The sequence below is a fragment of the Rhea americana genome, unplaced genomic scaffold, assembly GCF_003343005.1.
Source record: "Rhea americana isolate MKP2758 unplaced genomic scaffold, rheAme1 scaffold_109, whole genome shotgun sequence".
NCBI lineage: Eukaryota > Metazoa > Chordata > Aves > Rheiformes > Rheidae > Rhea > Rhea americana.
Genome location: NW_028185139.1, coordinates 638,914 through 652,480, shown reverse-complemented (window position 1 = coordinate 652,480; position 13,567 = coordinate 638,914). Strand labels below are relative to the sequence as shown.

General features: G+C 37.4%; 1 protein-coding gene and 1 long non-coding RNA gene across 4 annotated transcripts in view; one reads left to right on the top strand and one right to left on the bottom strand.

The window, feature by feature from the left end:
- Window positions 1-2,767: 2,767 nt before the first annotated feature.
- Window positions 2,768-13,567, bottom strand: part of LIN9 (lin-9 DREAM MuvB core complex component) — a 29,304-nt gene continuing 18,504 nt past the window's right edge. For all 3 annotated transcript variants that reach the window (XM_085311502.1, XM_085311509.1, XM_085311494.1), the window contains 5 exons: window positions 9,255-9,335; window positions 6,143-6,268; window positions 5,623-5,805; window positions 5,412-5,509; window positions 2,768-4,113 (listed from right to left, as the gene is read on the bottom strand). In XM_085311502.1, coding sequence (XP_085167628.1) covers window positions 4,008-4,113; window positions 5,412-5,509; window positions 5,623-5,805; window positions 6,143-6,268; window positions 9,255-9,335 — 594 coding nt within the window. In that variant the 3' untranslated portion in view covers window positions 2,768-4,007. The remainder of the gene's footprint in view (window positions 4,114-5,411; window positions 5,510-5,622; window positions 5,806-6,142; window positions 6,269-9,254; window positions 9,336-13,567) is intronic.
- On the top strand, window positions 5,802-8,383 carry LOC146601132 (uncharacterized). The gene is made up of 2 exons (XR_014896655.1): window positions 5,802-5,915; window positions 7,358-8,383. It is a non-coding gene; the product is annotated as an uncharacterized LOC146601132 (long non-coding RNA).

Below are 13,567 nucleotides of genomic sequence, written 5' to 3'. Positions count from 1 at the left end.
CGGGGCCGCCTGCGCGCAGCGCTACCCGCCCGCGCCGGACGCCGAGGACGCGAGCGGCTACTGCGAGCGCGGCGCCGGGTGGGAGGAGAGCGCGGTCGGCGCCCTCTGAGCGGCCGCGGCCCCKGCCGCGCCACTGCTGCACTTTATCCTCCAGTGACTGCCCTCACCTATTTATTTAAGAAAGATACGGGTCGGCTCCATGGCAGCGTTTGAAGTTCGCCGTGAGCAGGTTTCGTGTTATGTTTAACCTAACTGGATTCGCTTTTTTTTCCTTTTTTTTTTTTTGAGTATTGGAGGGAAACGAGATCTACACCCTTAACACACACGACACGGGCTAAACCTGTGATGCGTGTTCCTCTGCCTGGCACGGGGGGGGGGGTTGGTCTTAGAGAAGTAGAATGGTCTGTCCGGGGTCGTGAAGAGGGGAAAAGAAATAAAACTTTTATGTTTTCGCTCTACTCTGCCCTGCCTCGAGGCGCGAGTTGCGTGTGTATATGCCTGGGAAAGGGTTTATTAGCGCGGACGGCGCGGGGCAGCGAGYACGGAGGGAAGCTGTGAGCGGGAGCTGTAGCACCTCCGAGCCTGCCCGGGGCAGCTGCGGCGTGGGCCCGGGCCCTCAGGGCTGAAGGAGAGGGTACGAACGCTGCAAACCTCGCCTCTGCCCCTCTGGCTAGATTAAACCACGGGTGTTTTGGGAACACCGTAAGGGCTCTCCGGCTTTCCAGCGTTTGAAGTGCAGGGGCTGCGCTGGAGCCGTTTGTGGGATCAGTACTAGGCTAAATGGTTCTGGATTTAAACAGAGCTCCGAGAACATTACATTTAGTAATAATAGAAGCCTCTATTTATAATTCATCTATTTACAAAAGAATGATATATTAGTGTATGCCAATTTCAACGGTAAGGCCAACTTTCTCTGCCTACCAGGCTGCAATGCCCTGTAGAGTGAGCTGTAGGACTCCACTTAGGAAAGAGCTGCTGAATATCATGGGGCTCTGATATGTTGGATGCTTTAACAGAAAAGTGACCGGTGCAAAGCTGGGCAAAGTAGCCTATAAAGGAAACCATACCTGAYAGAATAAGCAAAAACCAGTACAAAAATCTTTCAGTGTCACCCRTAACATACCTGTGCTTGCAAGACCTGGAGCAGCTGAGCCATGCTTGAACTGCAAGCTTGCAAGGCTAAGCAGCAGTGGAGGATGGTTGAGTAAGACGTACTTCTCCAAAGAYGGCTGTTCTGAGAAAACTGTAAAGCAAAAAAGCCCCCCCAACCAATCCCCCTGCTTCCCAAACCAAAACACCTCTGTTTGTCCCAAGTAGGTGCCTAAGGAGCTTTGCCCTTAGGGGGTCACGAAGATTGTCAGAAGAAAAGTACTTACAGGAGGACACAAAAGATGAGACAATCGTTTCCTGGGGGTGGGGGATGAGTTYGAGTTTACTGACTGACTGTAAGAAACTGAACTAACTTGTTCCATTCCTGCAAACTGAAGTTACACTAATGAGCCCTTGAGATTCCTGCCACAGTCAGACCACATTCTGCAGAAACAGTAATATTTGTTATTGTATTTCATCAGAACTCAACTACATTAGCTCTGACCCAACATAGCAGTGATCACGGTGAAACATATAATCTCTTACAGAAAAAAGGCATGTAAGTAGGTAGGTGGGAGGGAGGGATGGAGGGAGGCATTACCTACATGCATTGGCCAAATGTCACATGAAAGTACATTAATACTTTGATCACAAGTTGTGCATCTTCCTATTACATTATCCTGCAATGATTAAAAACACTTCATCACAAAGAATATTTGGAAAGAGCACATTTAAGTATCCGTATGTAGAAACCATTACGCCTAAGGAATCAGGCTGGAGTGGTGTGCTTATTGTAATATATTCTGTGTTCAGAGCAAGAGTCATATTTGTCATGAAAAACAGGTTCCTAAATCCTCTTTGCTAAATACCAGCTGATACCAGTATTGGTAGTGGTACCCACAACCATCTCCCTCCTGCAGTTCAGGATCCCTGCATCAGCCTCCTTCGCTGCCTGGTGTCAGGAAGTCCTAGTCCAGAAAAGCATCCTCGTGTATACTTAACTTCCGAGTATAAAAGCAGAGTTTTGACAAAGCCAAAAGGGAGTATAAAGGTCCCTGCAGCAAGCCAGGCAGCTGCTGCCACAAAAGGTCACCKTGGCTATTTGTTTCGTGTTGGCATCGCAGCCTATCTCACTGGGCGAGTGAGTTCAGCGAGCTACGCAGGCAGCAAAGCAGACTCAAAAGGAGAATTGTTTTTTCAGCASCACAGCTCCCCAGGCTGGGACACTGGCGCCAGTTTTAGAAGCACCAGATCACAAGCGCAGGGGTGTACACACACAGCAAGGGGGCTGTTTCTTCTTCCAGTTAGCTGTAGATCACCTTCGTTACACTGTCAAACCAACGTGCCAAACAGACGGTAACATCACAAAATAATGAGTAATTATCACAAGAGGAATTGCAGGGACCACTAAAATGTTCTATTAAGTTACAACTGGTGAATTTCCATGGCTGACTCTGCAAGATTAGTGTTAAATATTATTTTCTAATATCCCTTGTAAATTTTCCAAATGCCTTTTAAAACTGCTACTCACCTTGTCTTCCAGGCCATAACACTTCATTTTCAGGAATTAAATTAACTTCTCTTAAAAAATGACCTAAAACCATCTGCAAAAAAGTCTGCATTTTTGTGAAATATATCAACTCTCATAGGTCAATTTATTCAGTTACAAATTTCATTGAGAATAAAAGATTTATGCATTTCTTAATTAACAGAACAAGTTTAGCTAAATATAAACTCTGCACTAAAGTTTTGCAGTGGCACAATACCAACACAGAATACAGAAGCATCTTTAAACTATACAAAATTTTAAAATTGAAAATAATCCTGTTTACATATTCTTTATACATTAACATATAAAAGACCTCATTTAATGAGGCATCTAAAGGAATCAAAAACATCTCTACAGCTATCTCTGAAAATTCTGGAAACAATTCATTACACAGAAGCTTTACAAGACTATTTAAACAAACCAATACACACTTTTTACAAGATTAACATTCCAAAACGTACTCCTAGGTGGGGTTTCCACTTTTCATTTTTGCAGTCTACCTCACTAGTTATCTTTAATTATAAAAATCTTCATATTTATATATGTGGCTATTGTTGGATAATCAGCTATCTAATTTAAAAGTTGTGCAAAACAAACAGATTTGGAAAAACAATATGTTTAACCAGTCATTTATATAAAATGCCAACTAAAGCATTTTTGCCCTGTGTGAAGGGAAAAAGCCATGACCAATMTGTTCCTGGAAAGTTACCAGTTACATTTTTATATTCCTTCATTAGACTCCTTATGTAAGTTATGATAAATTAGAAGGTCCAACAAGGTATTGACTGATCGATAGACCTGCCCAGCACCCTCGAGTTTACAACATCTGTTCGCTGTCCGTATCCTGCTGCTGCTGCTTCTGCCGTTGCTGACTAAAGAGTCAGGATGGCTCAGCCTGTGTTGTCACCACCCTACCCGAAGGCTGAAATGGCGACTCTGGGATACCTACAGAACTGGAGCTTTAAAGAACAAAGGCCTGCCATACGGCTCCCGATCTGAGCTATTTCCTCTTCGTCATTTCCAACATACCAGGAGAGCCCACTACAAGAAGTCGGCAGAATTAATCTGAACTTTTAAAAATTAAGTTCAAATTATGAAAGCATGTTTTCAAGTTTATTATACTAAATGCAGTTACTAAGAGATTATCAGTTAGCAAAACTACTGTATGTGAATAACAAATGGAAAAATCTAATGTAATGCTGGCCAGTAATGCTGGTTTTCTTAAGAAGAAGATATAATATATTTTAAAAGGGTCCTTTCCGAGAGGTCTTCTTTTCCCTTATCTTCTGGCAGTTAGGATATTTGGCAAAGCCTACATAAAGGAAGAGGACTTTCCAGAATTGCTTGCTGTATACTTGAAATAAAGTTTTCAGTCTCTGTTGGTGTTGTTAGCTGCAAAGGCATGTAGATTTCCCATCTGGCTCAGACCACTCTGAATATGTGCAACATGGATCTCAACATTATTCTGAAAACAGCTATGGGGGGTGGGGAAGAGAAGGAAAAAAAAAGAAAAAAAGTTAAAAACCCATATTTAAGAGTCACTGCTGAATACTTCTACAGTGAAAGCTGTTTTTAAGTCTAAGTATGAACATAATCAATGTAAAAATTTGGAAGGATTATACTAATAAAACTTGATAAAGACAAATATGCAAATAGTATTTGTCCCAATAGCTGTACAAAGTCATTGACTTGTCTGTTTTAAAGCAGACTTTTACATAATCAATTAATAAAATAAATATATTGTGAAGAGATGCTAAAATCCTCAAAATAAGTACAGTAAAATAGATGATCTCCTTTTTAGCAGTCTTTATYAACCTTGCTTTTTGCAATGTTGATTATAGAGAAGTTTCACTACTGTTTGGGTTTTATATTAATTTTGGTAAAAACAAAAAAGTGCTACAAAACAGCATTTCTCAACCTTTTTTAAATCAGGAGGCTACTCTAGTATCTTCGGAAAAAAACCCAAATATGTTTGTGGCCTCCCATTAATCAGGTATCAGTAAGAGTATGGASAGTGTAAATAAAGTACTTAGCATTTAGATAAGATCTTAAAATTATGTCATTTTAGCAGCTATATATTATAAAAAATTCCTGTTCACAGATTGTTGGAGCTGCAGTTTACTCAAATAAAGTATCATTACAGTCTTGATATTTTTGTAATGCTTCCTTAGGCATCTGATTTTGATTACTCTCAACGAAAGGATATTAGACTAGATGGACTTTTGATCTGGCACAAATATGGCAGTTTAAAGTATTGATAAACATAGTGGTCAGAAGCTCTAATTGGTTCATATACCAGCTTTTGATGTCTACAGACAAGAGGTTGAATAACACCGCTAAAAAGAATACAGAAGCTGTACTGTTCTATGGTGTAAAGAAATTTATAATACCTTTACTAGCAGAAAAAAAAAAGATAGCTCTCTTTCAGATATTCAAATCTGAAAATATTCTAAAGATAACTTATTAGGTGTCTAAGTKTAAGGTAAAAGACAGAAGAGTGAGGAAGAATCTAGCTGTTGCTGTACCAATTTAGTGTTTTATTTTTATTTATTTATTTATTTTAATATCAGGTTAACTTTGTTGATAGGATCAAACAGAAAACTCCTCTTCAAACTCCCTTTAAGACAACCCCTTTTAAATGGGACCGTTCYTATAAATAAAAGTTATGGGATAAGACCCTTAATTATAATCAATGTCCATCCCTTAAGTATAGTAAGAATTGCTTGCTGGCATGAAATATGCAATTAAGAATTAATTATTCAAAAATTAATACCTGATATTTGAGGAATCTATTGAATTCTTAATGTCATTTAATGAATCTGTTAGTGATTTAAATTCAAAGGAATTCAGATCACCTCCTTCTGCTAGACACTGTAGGAGAAGAAAACACAAATAATGTTCTGACAATTGAGCACAAAGAAACGGACAGAACTTCAATAACATGTATTTTATGTGAGAAACTGTATTTTTTGCAAATATTTTACCTTAATCTGTAGTAATATTGCTGTAAGTCTAGAGATAAGATCAGTTAAGTTTTCATTTTCAACACACAGGTGTCCTGTTGTCGAGGAATTTGCTTGCCTGACAATCTCCTGAGCTTCCTCTTCACACCTACGTCTCAGATCTGTTGGCTGGTCTGCAGGCTGGAGGCCTTGGTCTGGAGCAAGCTGCATAGATATTACAAAGAGAAATGAAGATTTAAGCTCTCCTTTGCAATTGATGTATATATGAAATGACAAACGACTTCAAAAGAGAGTTCAGCGATATATAGCATGCAGTATGTTTTCTTCATTTATGTACATGCACATCTATTCCAAAACTGGCCACTAGGATCAGCAGAAGTTTCTGCATTCTGAGACAGAAGCAGAGAGAGAAAAAAGGAACCCAATATAGCTGCTGCTGAACGCTTCATTTCCAAGTACCCTCCCTGCTCCCCAGGAAATGTTGATTTATTTGTACTTAAGCAGGAAGACCAAATACATACAGGTTCTAGCAAAATCCTACCTCATAACAATACTGTTGAACCTTATGCAAAACTTTGTTTAAGTCTTTGTTTAGTTGTTCCAGATCTAGAACAATAGTTGCATATCTCCTCTGAAACTCAATGCTGATTGGCATAGAATAGGATTTCTGTGGAAAAGTTAAGAGCATATTAAAGTTAATACAACTCTGTACATACGTATCTTTTCAACACACCAGAAAGAATTTTCATTTGAAAATAGTAGTGAGGTATTTGAAATCTCAATGTTTAATATAAATAGTTCAATGCACAAAATATTAAAACCTGGCATCACTACTCCAATTGACAACTGTATCGTAACTACCGTGCTTTTATTTTCTTTCCAAAAAGCACCATGATGATTGGCAGTACTAAATCCTACGGAGGCCTGGGGTCAGACTTGCTAATTTCTCTAGTAGCAGGGTCTTTAAAAGACCTTATAGCACCCATCAGTGACTTCTCTCTGCTGTCTGTATAGATTTATTCTGTAGCAGGAGAGCAGCATGGGACAACATGGCCACGGTTACCTCGGCTGCAGGATGGGAGGCAGAGTTGTTTAGCAGGTTGGAGGGTTACCKGAGGACAACTGCTGGGCTGCATGCCTTCTGTTACAACTAAGAGTTTAGCAAATAAGAAAGTTACCAGATTTTGTATTTGGTAACATAAATATTATGAGGAAGCACTACTTTCCACAACAAATACCCAAATTCACTGTTGTTTTTTCTTTTTTTTTCTTACATTGCTTTCAGAATGTGTTTCTACTTTGTCTGGGTGATATACAGAAAAGGGAAACAAAATATACAATATATTGTAATTTTTCCCCCACAAGTTGTCTCTTTCAAGATAAGCTAGATGCGTTCCCACTGCCCTTTAGACAAAAGCCTTGGGACAAGGGTACCTCGTACAATCAATCCACAATATGGCCACAGATTTTACACCAAGAGATGAAGCATGTTTCAAAGTCAAGAGCCGTCATCAGGAAGACCCAGGTTAACAAACCCAAAATTAAGTTTTCAGTTATACTGTTAGATTAAGTTTCCCTTTCAGCTTAAGCACTGAAATGRTTTCTAGTGATTTAAGTGTCTGAATACCAAAATAATAGGGCTTCAAGCTAACACAATAACTTAAACATTCACCTAAAAGTTAAACTGGAAACCAGCATAAATTTTGAACATACTTCCTGTAACTCTGTAATGTAAGTGAATGATTGTAACTTTCAGATGTTCTTCAGTGACCAGCCCCTCTAGAGCATACTGCAATAATCCAGCTCAGACGTGAAAGCCACAGACAATTGTGAATTCCACATCAGACAGAGGTGTTTGAGGGCATTCTGCGTTAATGAAGATGAAAGAAGGACTTCTGAGCATCAGCTCTATTTATGATCCAGGAGTTATCGAAGATCTGGAAACATGGACAAACAGCAGAACTCGCAGATAAAAGATAGTTGGCTCTTTCAGTAAATGGAAGCAGGTAACACCTCTGTCACTGAGCATCTACATGCTTCTCTTGAATCATCAGTGTCACCTCTAAATTGACTTTTATCACAGATCAAGTGAAAAAATGAACTATCCATCTTTTTTTATTTAGAATTTGTTTTCCAAAAGGCTATCAGAAAACTGTTTACTATTTTTATGTGCGTGGTAGCTTGTTTACAGCCTGCAACCAAGACTAGTATACTCATGTCACAATGCTTAACAAGCAACAGCTAGTAAGTATCCTGTTGGAAAAATGAAATAAAAAATGTGCAATTTTATGTATTGATACTTCCTTTGAAGGCATCCTGTTTCTCAAATAATTTTGAATTTACTAAAAATACCAGATAATAATGAATTTCATTCAGTAACACTTCTGATTTTGGTCAGTCCCATTTATTTCTACATTAGATCAGTCATTAAAAACATCATCATAAAAGGATTTCTTTAAACCAAACAATGGTATTTCTTTAACAATTACTAAATCAGAATTTGATGAATGATTATCAAAGACTTACATTTAAAATATACATGCATGGACTCAAAGGAGTCTACTGTTTTATTTATCAATGTAATGGCTTCTTTACAAAGCAAAAAGGYGAAGGAAGTGTCAAAAGTATCTCAAAGTCCTTATCTAGGCTACAGTTGAGCTGAAATGTATCAAATTTAACATTTATTTCTGGATCCCCTTCTTCCCTATCACTTCTTTGCTCTCACAATTTTGTTATTCTTGATGTTCTTATTCCACAATAAAGTTAATATATTGACTTAGTAGCTGAGTGCCATGTTAATATCTGGATTTCTGTCAGAGGAAGCTTCTGAATCACCTGCCTTYCCTGTGGTTTGTTTCTGTCTATGCAAAAGTACTAATAGCTCATTAAAAACAAAAAGGTTTTTGGCTTGTTTTAAGAAGAGCTGGTAATTTTTCAGTATCAGAGTTACAGGCTGCAATAGTGTGTTTTAATCTGGCTTCTATTTTCAGTAGGAAGTGGAGTGACAGAATGTACGTGTGCACACACTGACTGAAGGGAYAAAGAGGGAAGCCTTACCATAATAAATCATTCACCATTCAAATATTTACCTGAATAATTCAGCATTTTTGGTTTCAAGAAGTAAAAAGAATGCCTTTTCCTCTCCACAAATCTTTACCTTTCTTCTGTACACTGTAGAGACAACTGTCTGAAAAGTCACTGGCAGAAGGTGGGGACTGATAGCTTTCCACTTTCAGTTGATTGATAGCCATGGGTAGTAGAGGGGACATTATCATTTTGATTTACTGACTGATGATTAAATAAAGCCTCGCAAAAAACCCTCATCTGCTGCTRCTGCCACTTATACTGTAGCTGCTCTATTACTGTAATTTTAAGTACAGGTCAAAGGCACTCAGAGCTTTAAACACAAAAACCTCTAAGTTGAGTTACTGTTTTAGATGGAAAGCTAAATAAGTAAGTACCTGCATAACACTTTCAAAAGTGAGATTATATTTGAAATAACTGACCTTTCTAACTTGTTTAAAAATATATATATAGAAAGCAATAGATTTTATCCAAGATACCTTTTTTTAATGTATCATTCATTCCATCTATTTGCAATAAGACTGTTAAAGCATATGCTATCTTAAGAAACGAAAAGAGAACATTCTCACCAGCTTTTCTGCTTCTGTATTCATCTCTCTCAATTGTTTGATGTGTTCTTTCTTGATCATGAGGATTTTCGATAACCTGGTCTAAAACAAAGGAGCTATTTTTAGGATGAATAGGTCCTTAAGCAGTTTTGAACTGCCACAGAAGTGCAAGATAATAAAGTGCCTGTTTTTTTCAGTAATTTAACACACATTTCTCAGTTGTTCATCAAATTAGGATGCAGAAATAAAGTAGAAATAAATTATGGATTTTTAAAGAGATTTTTAAAGTATTTTTAAGTGTCCTACACTGGAGAAATCTCAAACCAGTCAGCTGAAATACCCTAAAGGAAGACTAATATAATTTATGGACAATCAGAGGCTGAAGAAATAAAGAATCTTCTTTTTTTTTCCCAGCCTAAAGGAAAGCCAAAGATATTATCTTCACATCCTACAATTAATATCACTTGTCATATCATACGTTTCACACACAGTTCTCAGCCTGCTCACAGTTGTGTCCTAGATGGAGCACCAGCCCTTTTTGTACACTCTTGCAATAAAAGTTGCTACAGAGACTTTTATCTTTTATACAGAAAAGCTCTGAGCTTTCCATTTGCCTRTCTCTTTTGTAGTGCGAGTGCCCTGTTTCCGCTGCTTTGGGGACCTAGCCAACTGAAGAAGAAATCACTGGAAATACTCTCTGAACACGCATRTAACTCTTAAAACTGTTCATATTCCCTAGAGCCCCTGGGAGAAATTTTAGCTCCACTACAACCAACAACAGTTTTATTACTGATTTAAACAGAGCCCAGATTTCAGATTTTATTCACTTCAAAGGGGTTTAGCTGCATCCTAGAAACTGGACAGGATTGTGAGAAACAAAAACTCCTAGATCGAAGTACAACTGTTTATATGCAATCCCCTTTGTCATTTTTTCAAGCTCAGTCTTAGAAGCAGCCACATTTCTTGCCCTCACAAATCCTAATGGAAAGTTGATCCAGGATCTCATTCAGCTAAATATGAATCCTTTTCTAATTTTCCAGGTTAAACGCATTCTTGTTTGCTTCACAGCAATTTGTTCTTCTACCAAAGCTGTCCTTCAGCTCAAAAATAAGGCTCTTCTCTCTTTGTATTCTTTTCTGTTCATTCACAGACAGTAGAAGTATCTCTTCTTGGCCATTCTTTCACTAGACTAATCAACTCAAGCCCTTCAAGTCTCCTCTCCCATAAAAATCTCTTGATTTCCTAAACTTCTGTAGCCCTTCTGCACTTTTTTCATCATTGTCATCTTTCTTGACAGTGACAGGAAGCCCACATCTGTATTCAAGACGGCATTTTTACAAGACCTGTAAAACCATTCTGAAATTCTTCCCTCTTTCTGTCAGAAACACTTTGCCAGATATATCTTACGAACTGATGCTGAGCCATGGCCAGACACACGGAGGCAGCATTGCAGGGGTTATCACTCTTCCAGTTCTACATGCTCATTTTGGTCCTCGTGCTGTTCCCCCAACGCCCATATATTTAGCCAGCACATATATTTTTGCAGTTACACGAAGAATCCAATCAGGGGACTGATCACAATGAACAACAAATCCAGAAAGAAAGAAAAAAAATGTTTTAAAACTGTTACTTTTGCGCTGCATCTCTCCCTGATCTAATTTACTACTACAGCCACACAAATGCTTGCGTTGGCAAAAAACAGCTGGCAGGAAGGAAAGCACTGTACACCATCTGACACTGTTGCCAACAAGTTATTTGTCAGGCTGTATTTTCCTCGCCATCTTGAAGCTGACTAATATATCTAAGTCCTTCTCCTTGATGAAACTGGTGAGCCCTCAACTCAATGCCGAAATGTTTTATTTGTCCCCCAAAATTGCAAGGTATTTGGTACTTTGATGTCCATGTGTCTTCCATGATACGTGCCCTGGTTCTCAGGTTCATGACCTTGGACTTTACATTATATTCACCTTATTCCTAGGAATACTGCAGCGATAAGATAATCTGATTCTTTCTACATGAAACTCAGACCTTCCACATTGTATTTACGATGTCTACCAACCTCCTTTTATTGATACACCTTAATACATAGACTTCCCTTTTCTTCCGCCAGTGTCTGTAATGAATGCTTTAAATCAGATCAATTCTGAGTTTAAATCAGATCTTTGAGAAATTCTAGCTTAGCAGCTCTATTTTCAGCACAACTCATCTTCTTTACTGTCATTAGTTCCTACAGTTTATACTCCCATTAAACTAGAAAAGAGTTTTTAGTACAACGCTTTTCCACCTGTAAAAATTCCTCCAAAATGTAAAGATGAAGGAACAGCCCAACCAGTATGTTTAGATTTATACTTTATATTTCAGGTTTTTTGAGTCAACAGAATATTTGAACAAAAGCATTTCAAAATAAAGTGTGCAACAACTTTTTAATATGGACTGTTTTTCAAACTTTGCTCAAGCAGATAACAAACAGAAATCCAGTAACCATTTTTAGATATTTCTTCCTGCATTTAAGATGAGACGATTTTCCCTCTTCCACAGCAATCAGGAAGACTGACTCACTTTTCTGAATGTGCTGCATTAACATACTCCCTCTACTGGACATGCAGCAACACTGCAAAAATCATTTTTGTCTTGGATTGCTCCTTTGCAATCTAGATGTAAGCTTTCTCAAAACAGAACAAAACAAAAATAAAGGCTGCGGCTCAACAGCCAAAGGTTTTCCTCTGGAGGAAAAATAACCTTCAAATTTTAATACTGCCTAGAAGTAGAGACCTCTCTGAATAGAATGCAATCTATCAATTTTCACCTGCAGTGTAGCCTATGAAATATTTAACAACACACGTTGTATGTACAGATGAAAGATTTTTCCTTCTGTCAGTTTATATTAGTTTTGTTATATTCATTACTTGTTTATTGTTGATTTTATTCCAGGTACTATAGAAGATGAAGTCAACTTAATAGTGTAAAGTTTGTTTTCGAGCCTTTCTTCTAATGAGCGTATATTTGTACACACTAAAAATCAAAAATGATAGTAGTTTCTGATGCCAAATCAAGGCGATACATAAGTTTATATAAGGATTTAGAAAAACTAGGAACTACTAGTCTAAGACTGTAATTAAAGAAGTTCTTAGAAGCCATAATGTTTGCTTCCAACTGCAAATTACATAAAAACAGAATATCCTTGACATTTATTTATCTGTACCAAAGGATTCTGGCTACACTTCCTTTTGTTTCCAATTAATTTCAGAACCTGTAACAGAAAATTAACTGTATCAATGCATAAAAAGATGTATAGAACATCTTTAACTGTCACCTTAACGCAAAACTCCCCCTGGATTAGTGAAGACACTGCAATCCATTAATAGCATCAGCAACTTCAAGTATTTTACAACCAAAGTTCAGTTCTATCCTTTACTTCAAATAAAAATGTTGATGCTTTAAGGTTAAAAATAATGCACAGACCTTCAATAAATATTGTTTTAAACTTTTTAATTCCTTTATCAGAAACCTGGATAAAGTATTAAGATGCTCCCGTAAACAAATCCAAAAAATTGTAGTCTGCAAAATCTTTTGGCAATCTTCAAGCAAAAATACTTATTAACACAGCAGCCTCATAAAATGTCACCATTTCTTATACAAGCAAGCAGCCTATACTTTCAAAACTCAAAACTACTTACAAGTAATAATATACTAGCAAACATGACCAAGAAATGTCTTAATTTTCAGATTTAAAACACGAAAACAATATCACAAATAGATCAGCTTGACTGACTAGAAAAATTGTAAAACAAATCATAGTTACCCAGTTTGTTTTTATCACAGTTGCACTGACCAGTGACTCCAGTAATAGCTGCTGATCCAGTTTAGCAACATAAATCCCATATCTTTTGCAGATTTTCATTTTTAACATACTTAACCTTACAGCAACTACATCTATTTTAAAAATTCTTGGCTAAACTAGATGTCAATATTCATTTTTGGAATTAGCTTCAAACAGTAAATTTCTCCCTAAAAAATGAATGAGTTGTACTTGTCAAAATGATCAGTTTACACTGAATGGCCAGAGTATCAGTGTTACCTTGTTAACTGAAGACAGAGCTTGATTCTTTTGCCTACTGCATACATTTTAAAACTCAAAAAGTTTAAACAAGTTTATTTCTCAGTTCTTAATTCTTTAAACACAGATCATTTCCAATTTCCCTTAGCATGTTCAAAACAGCTTTTATTGTTAAAGAATTCAACCAAAGATTTTAAGCTAAGCGGATATGAGCAATTTGATTATTTCATCATCCTGAAGAAATGGATGATGAAATCCATTTCTTCATCCATACCAG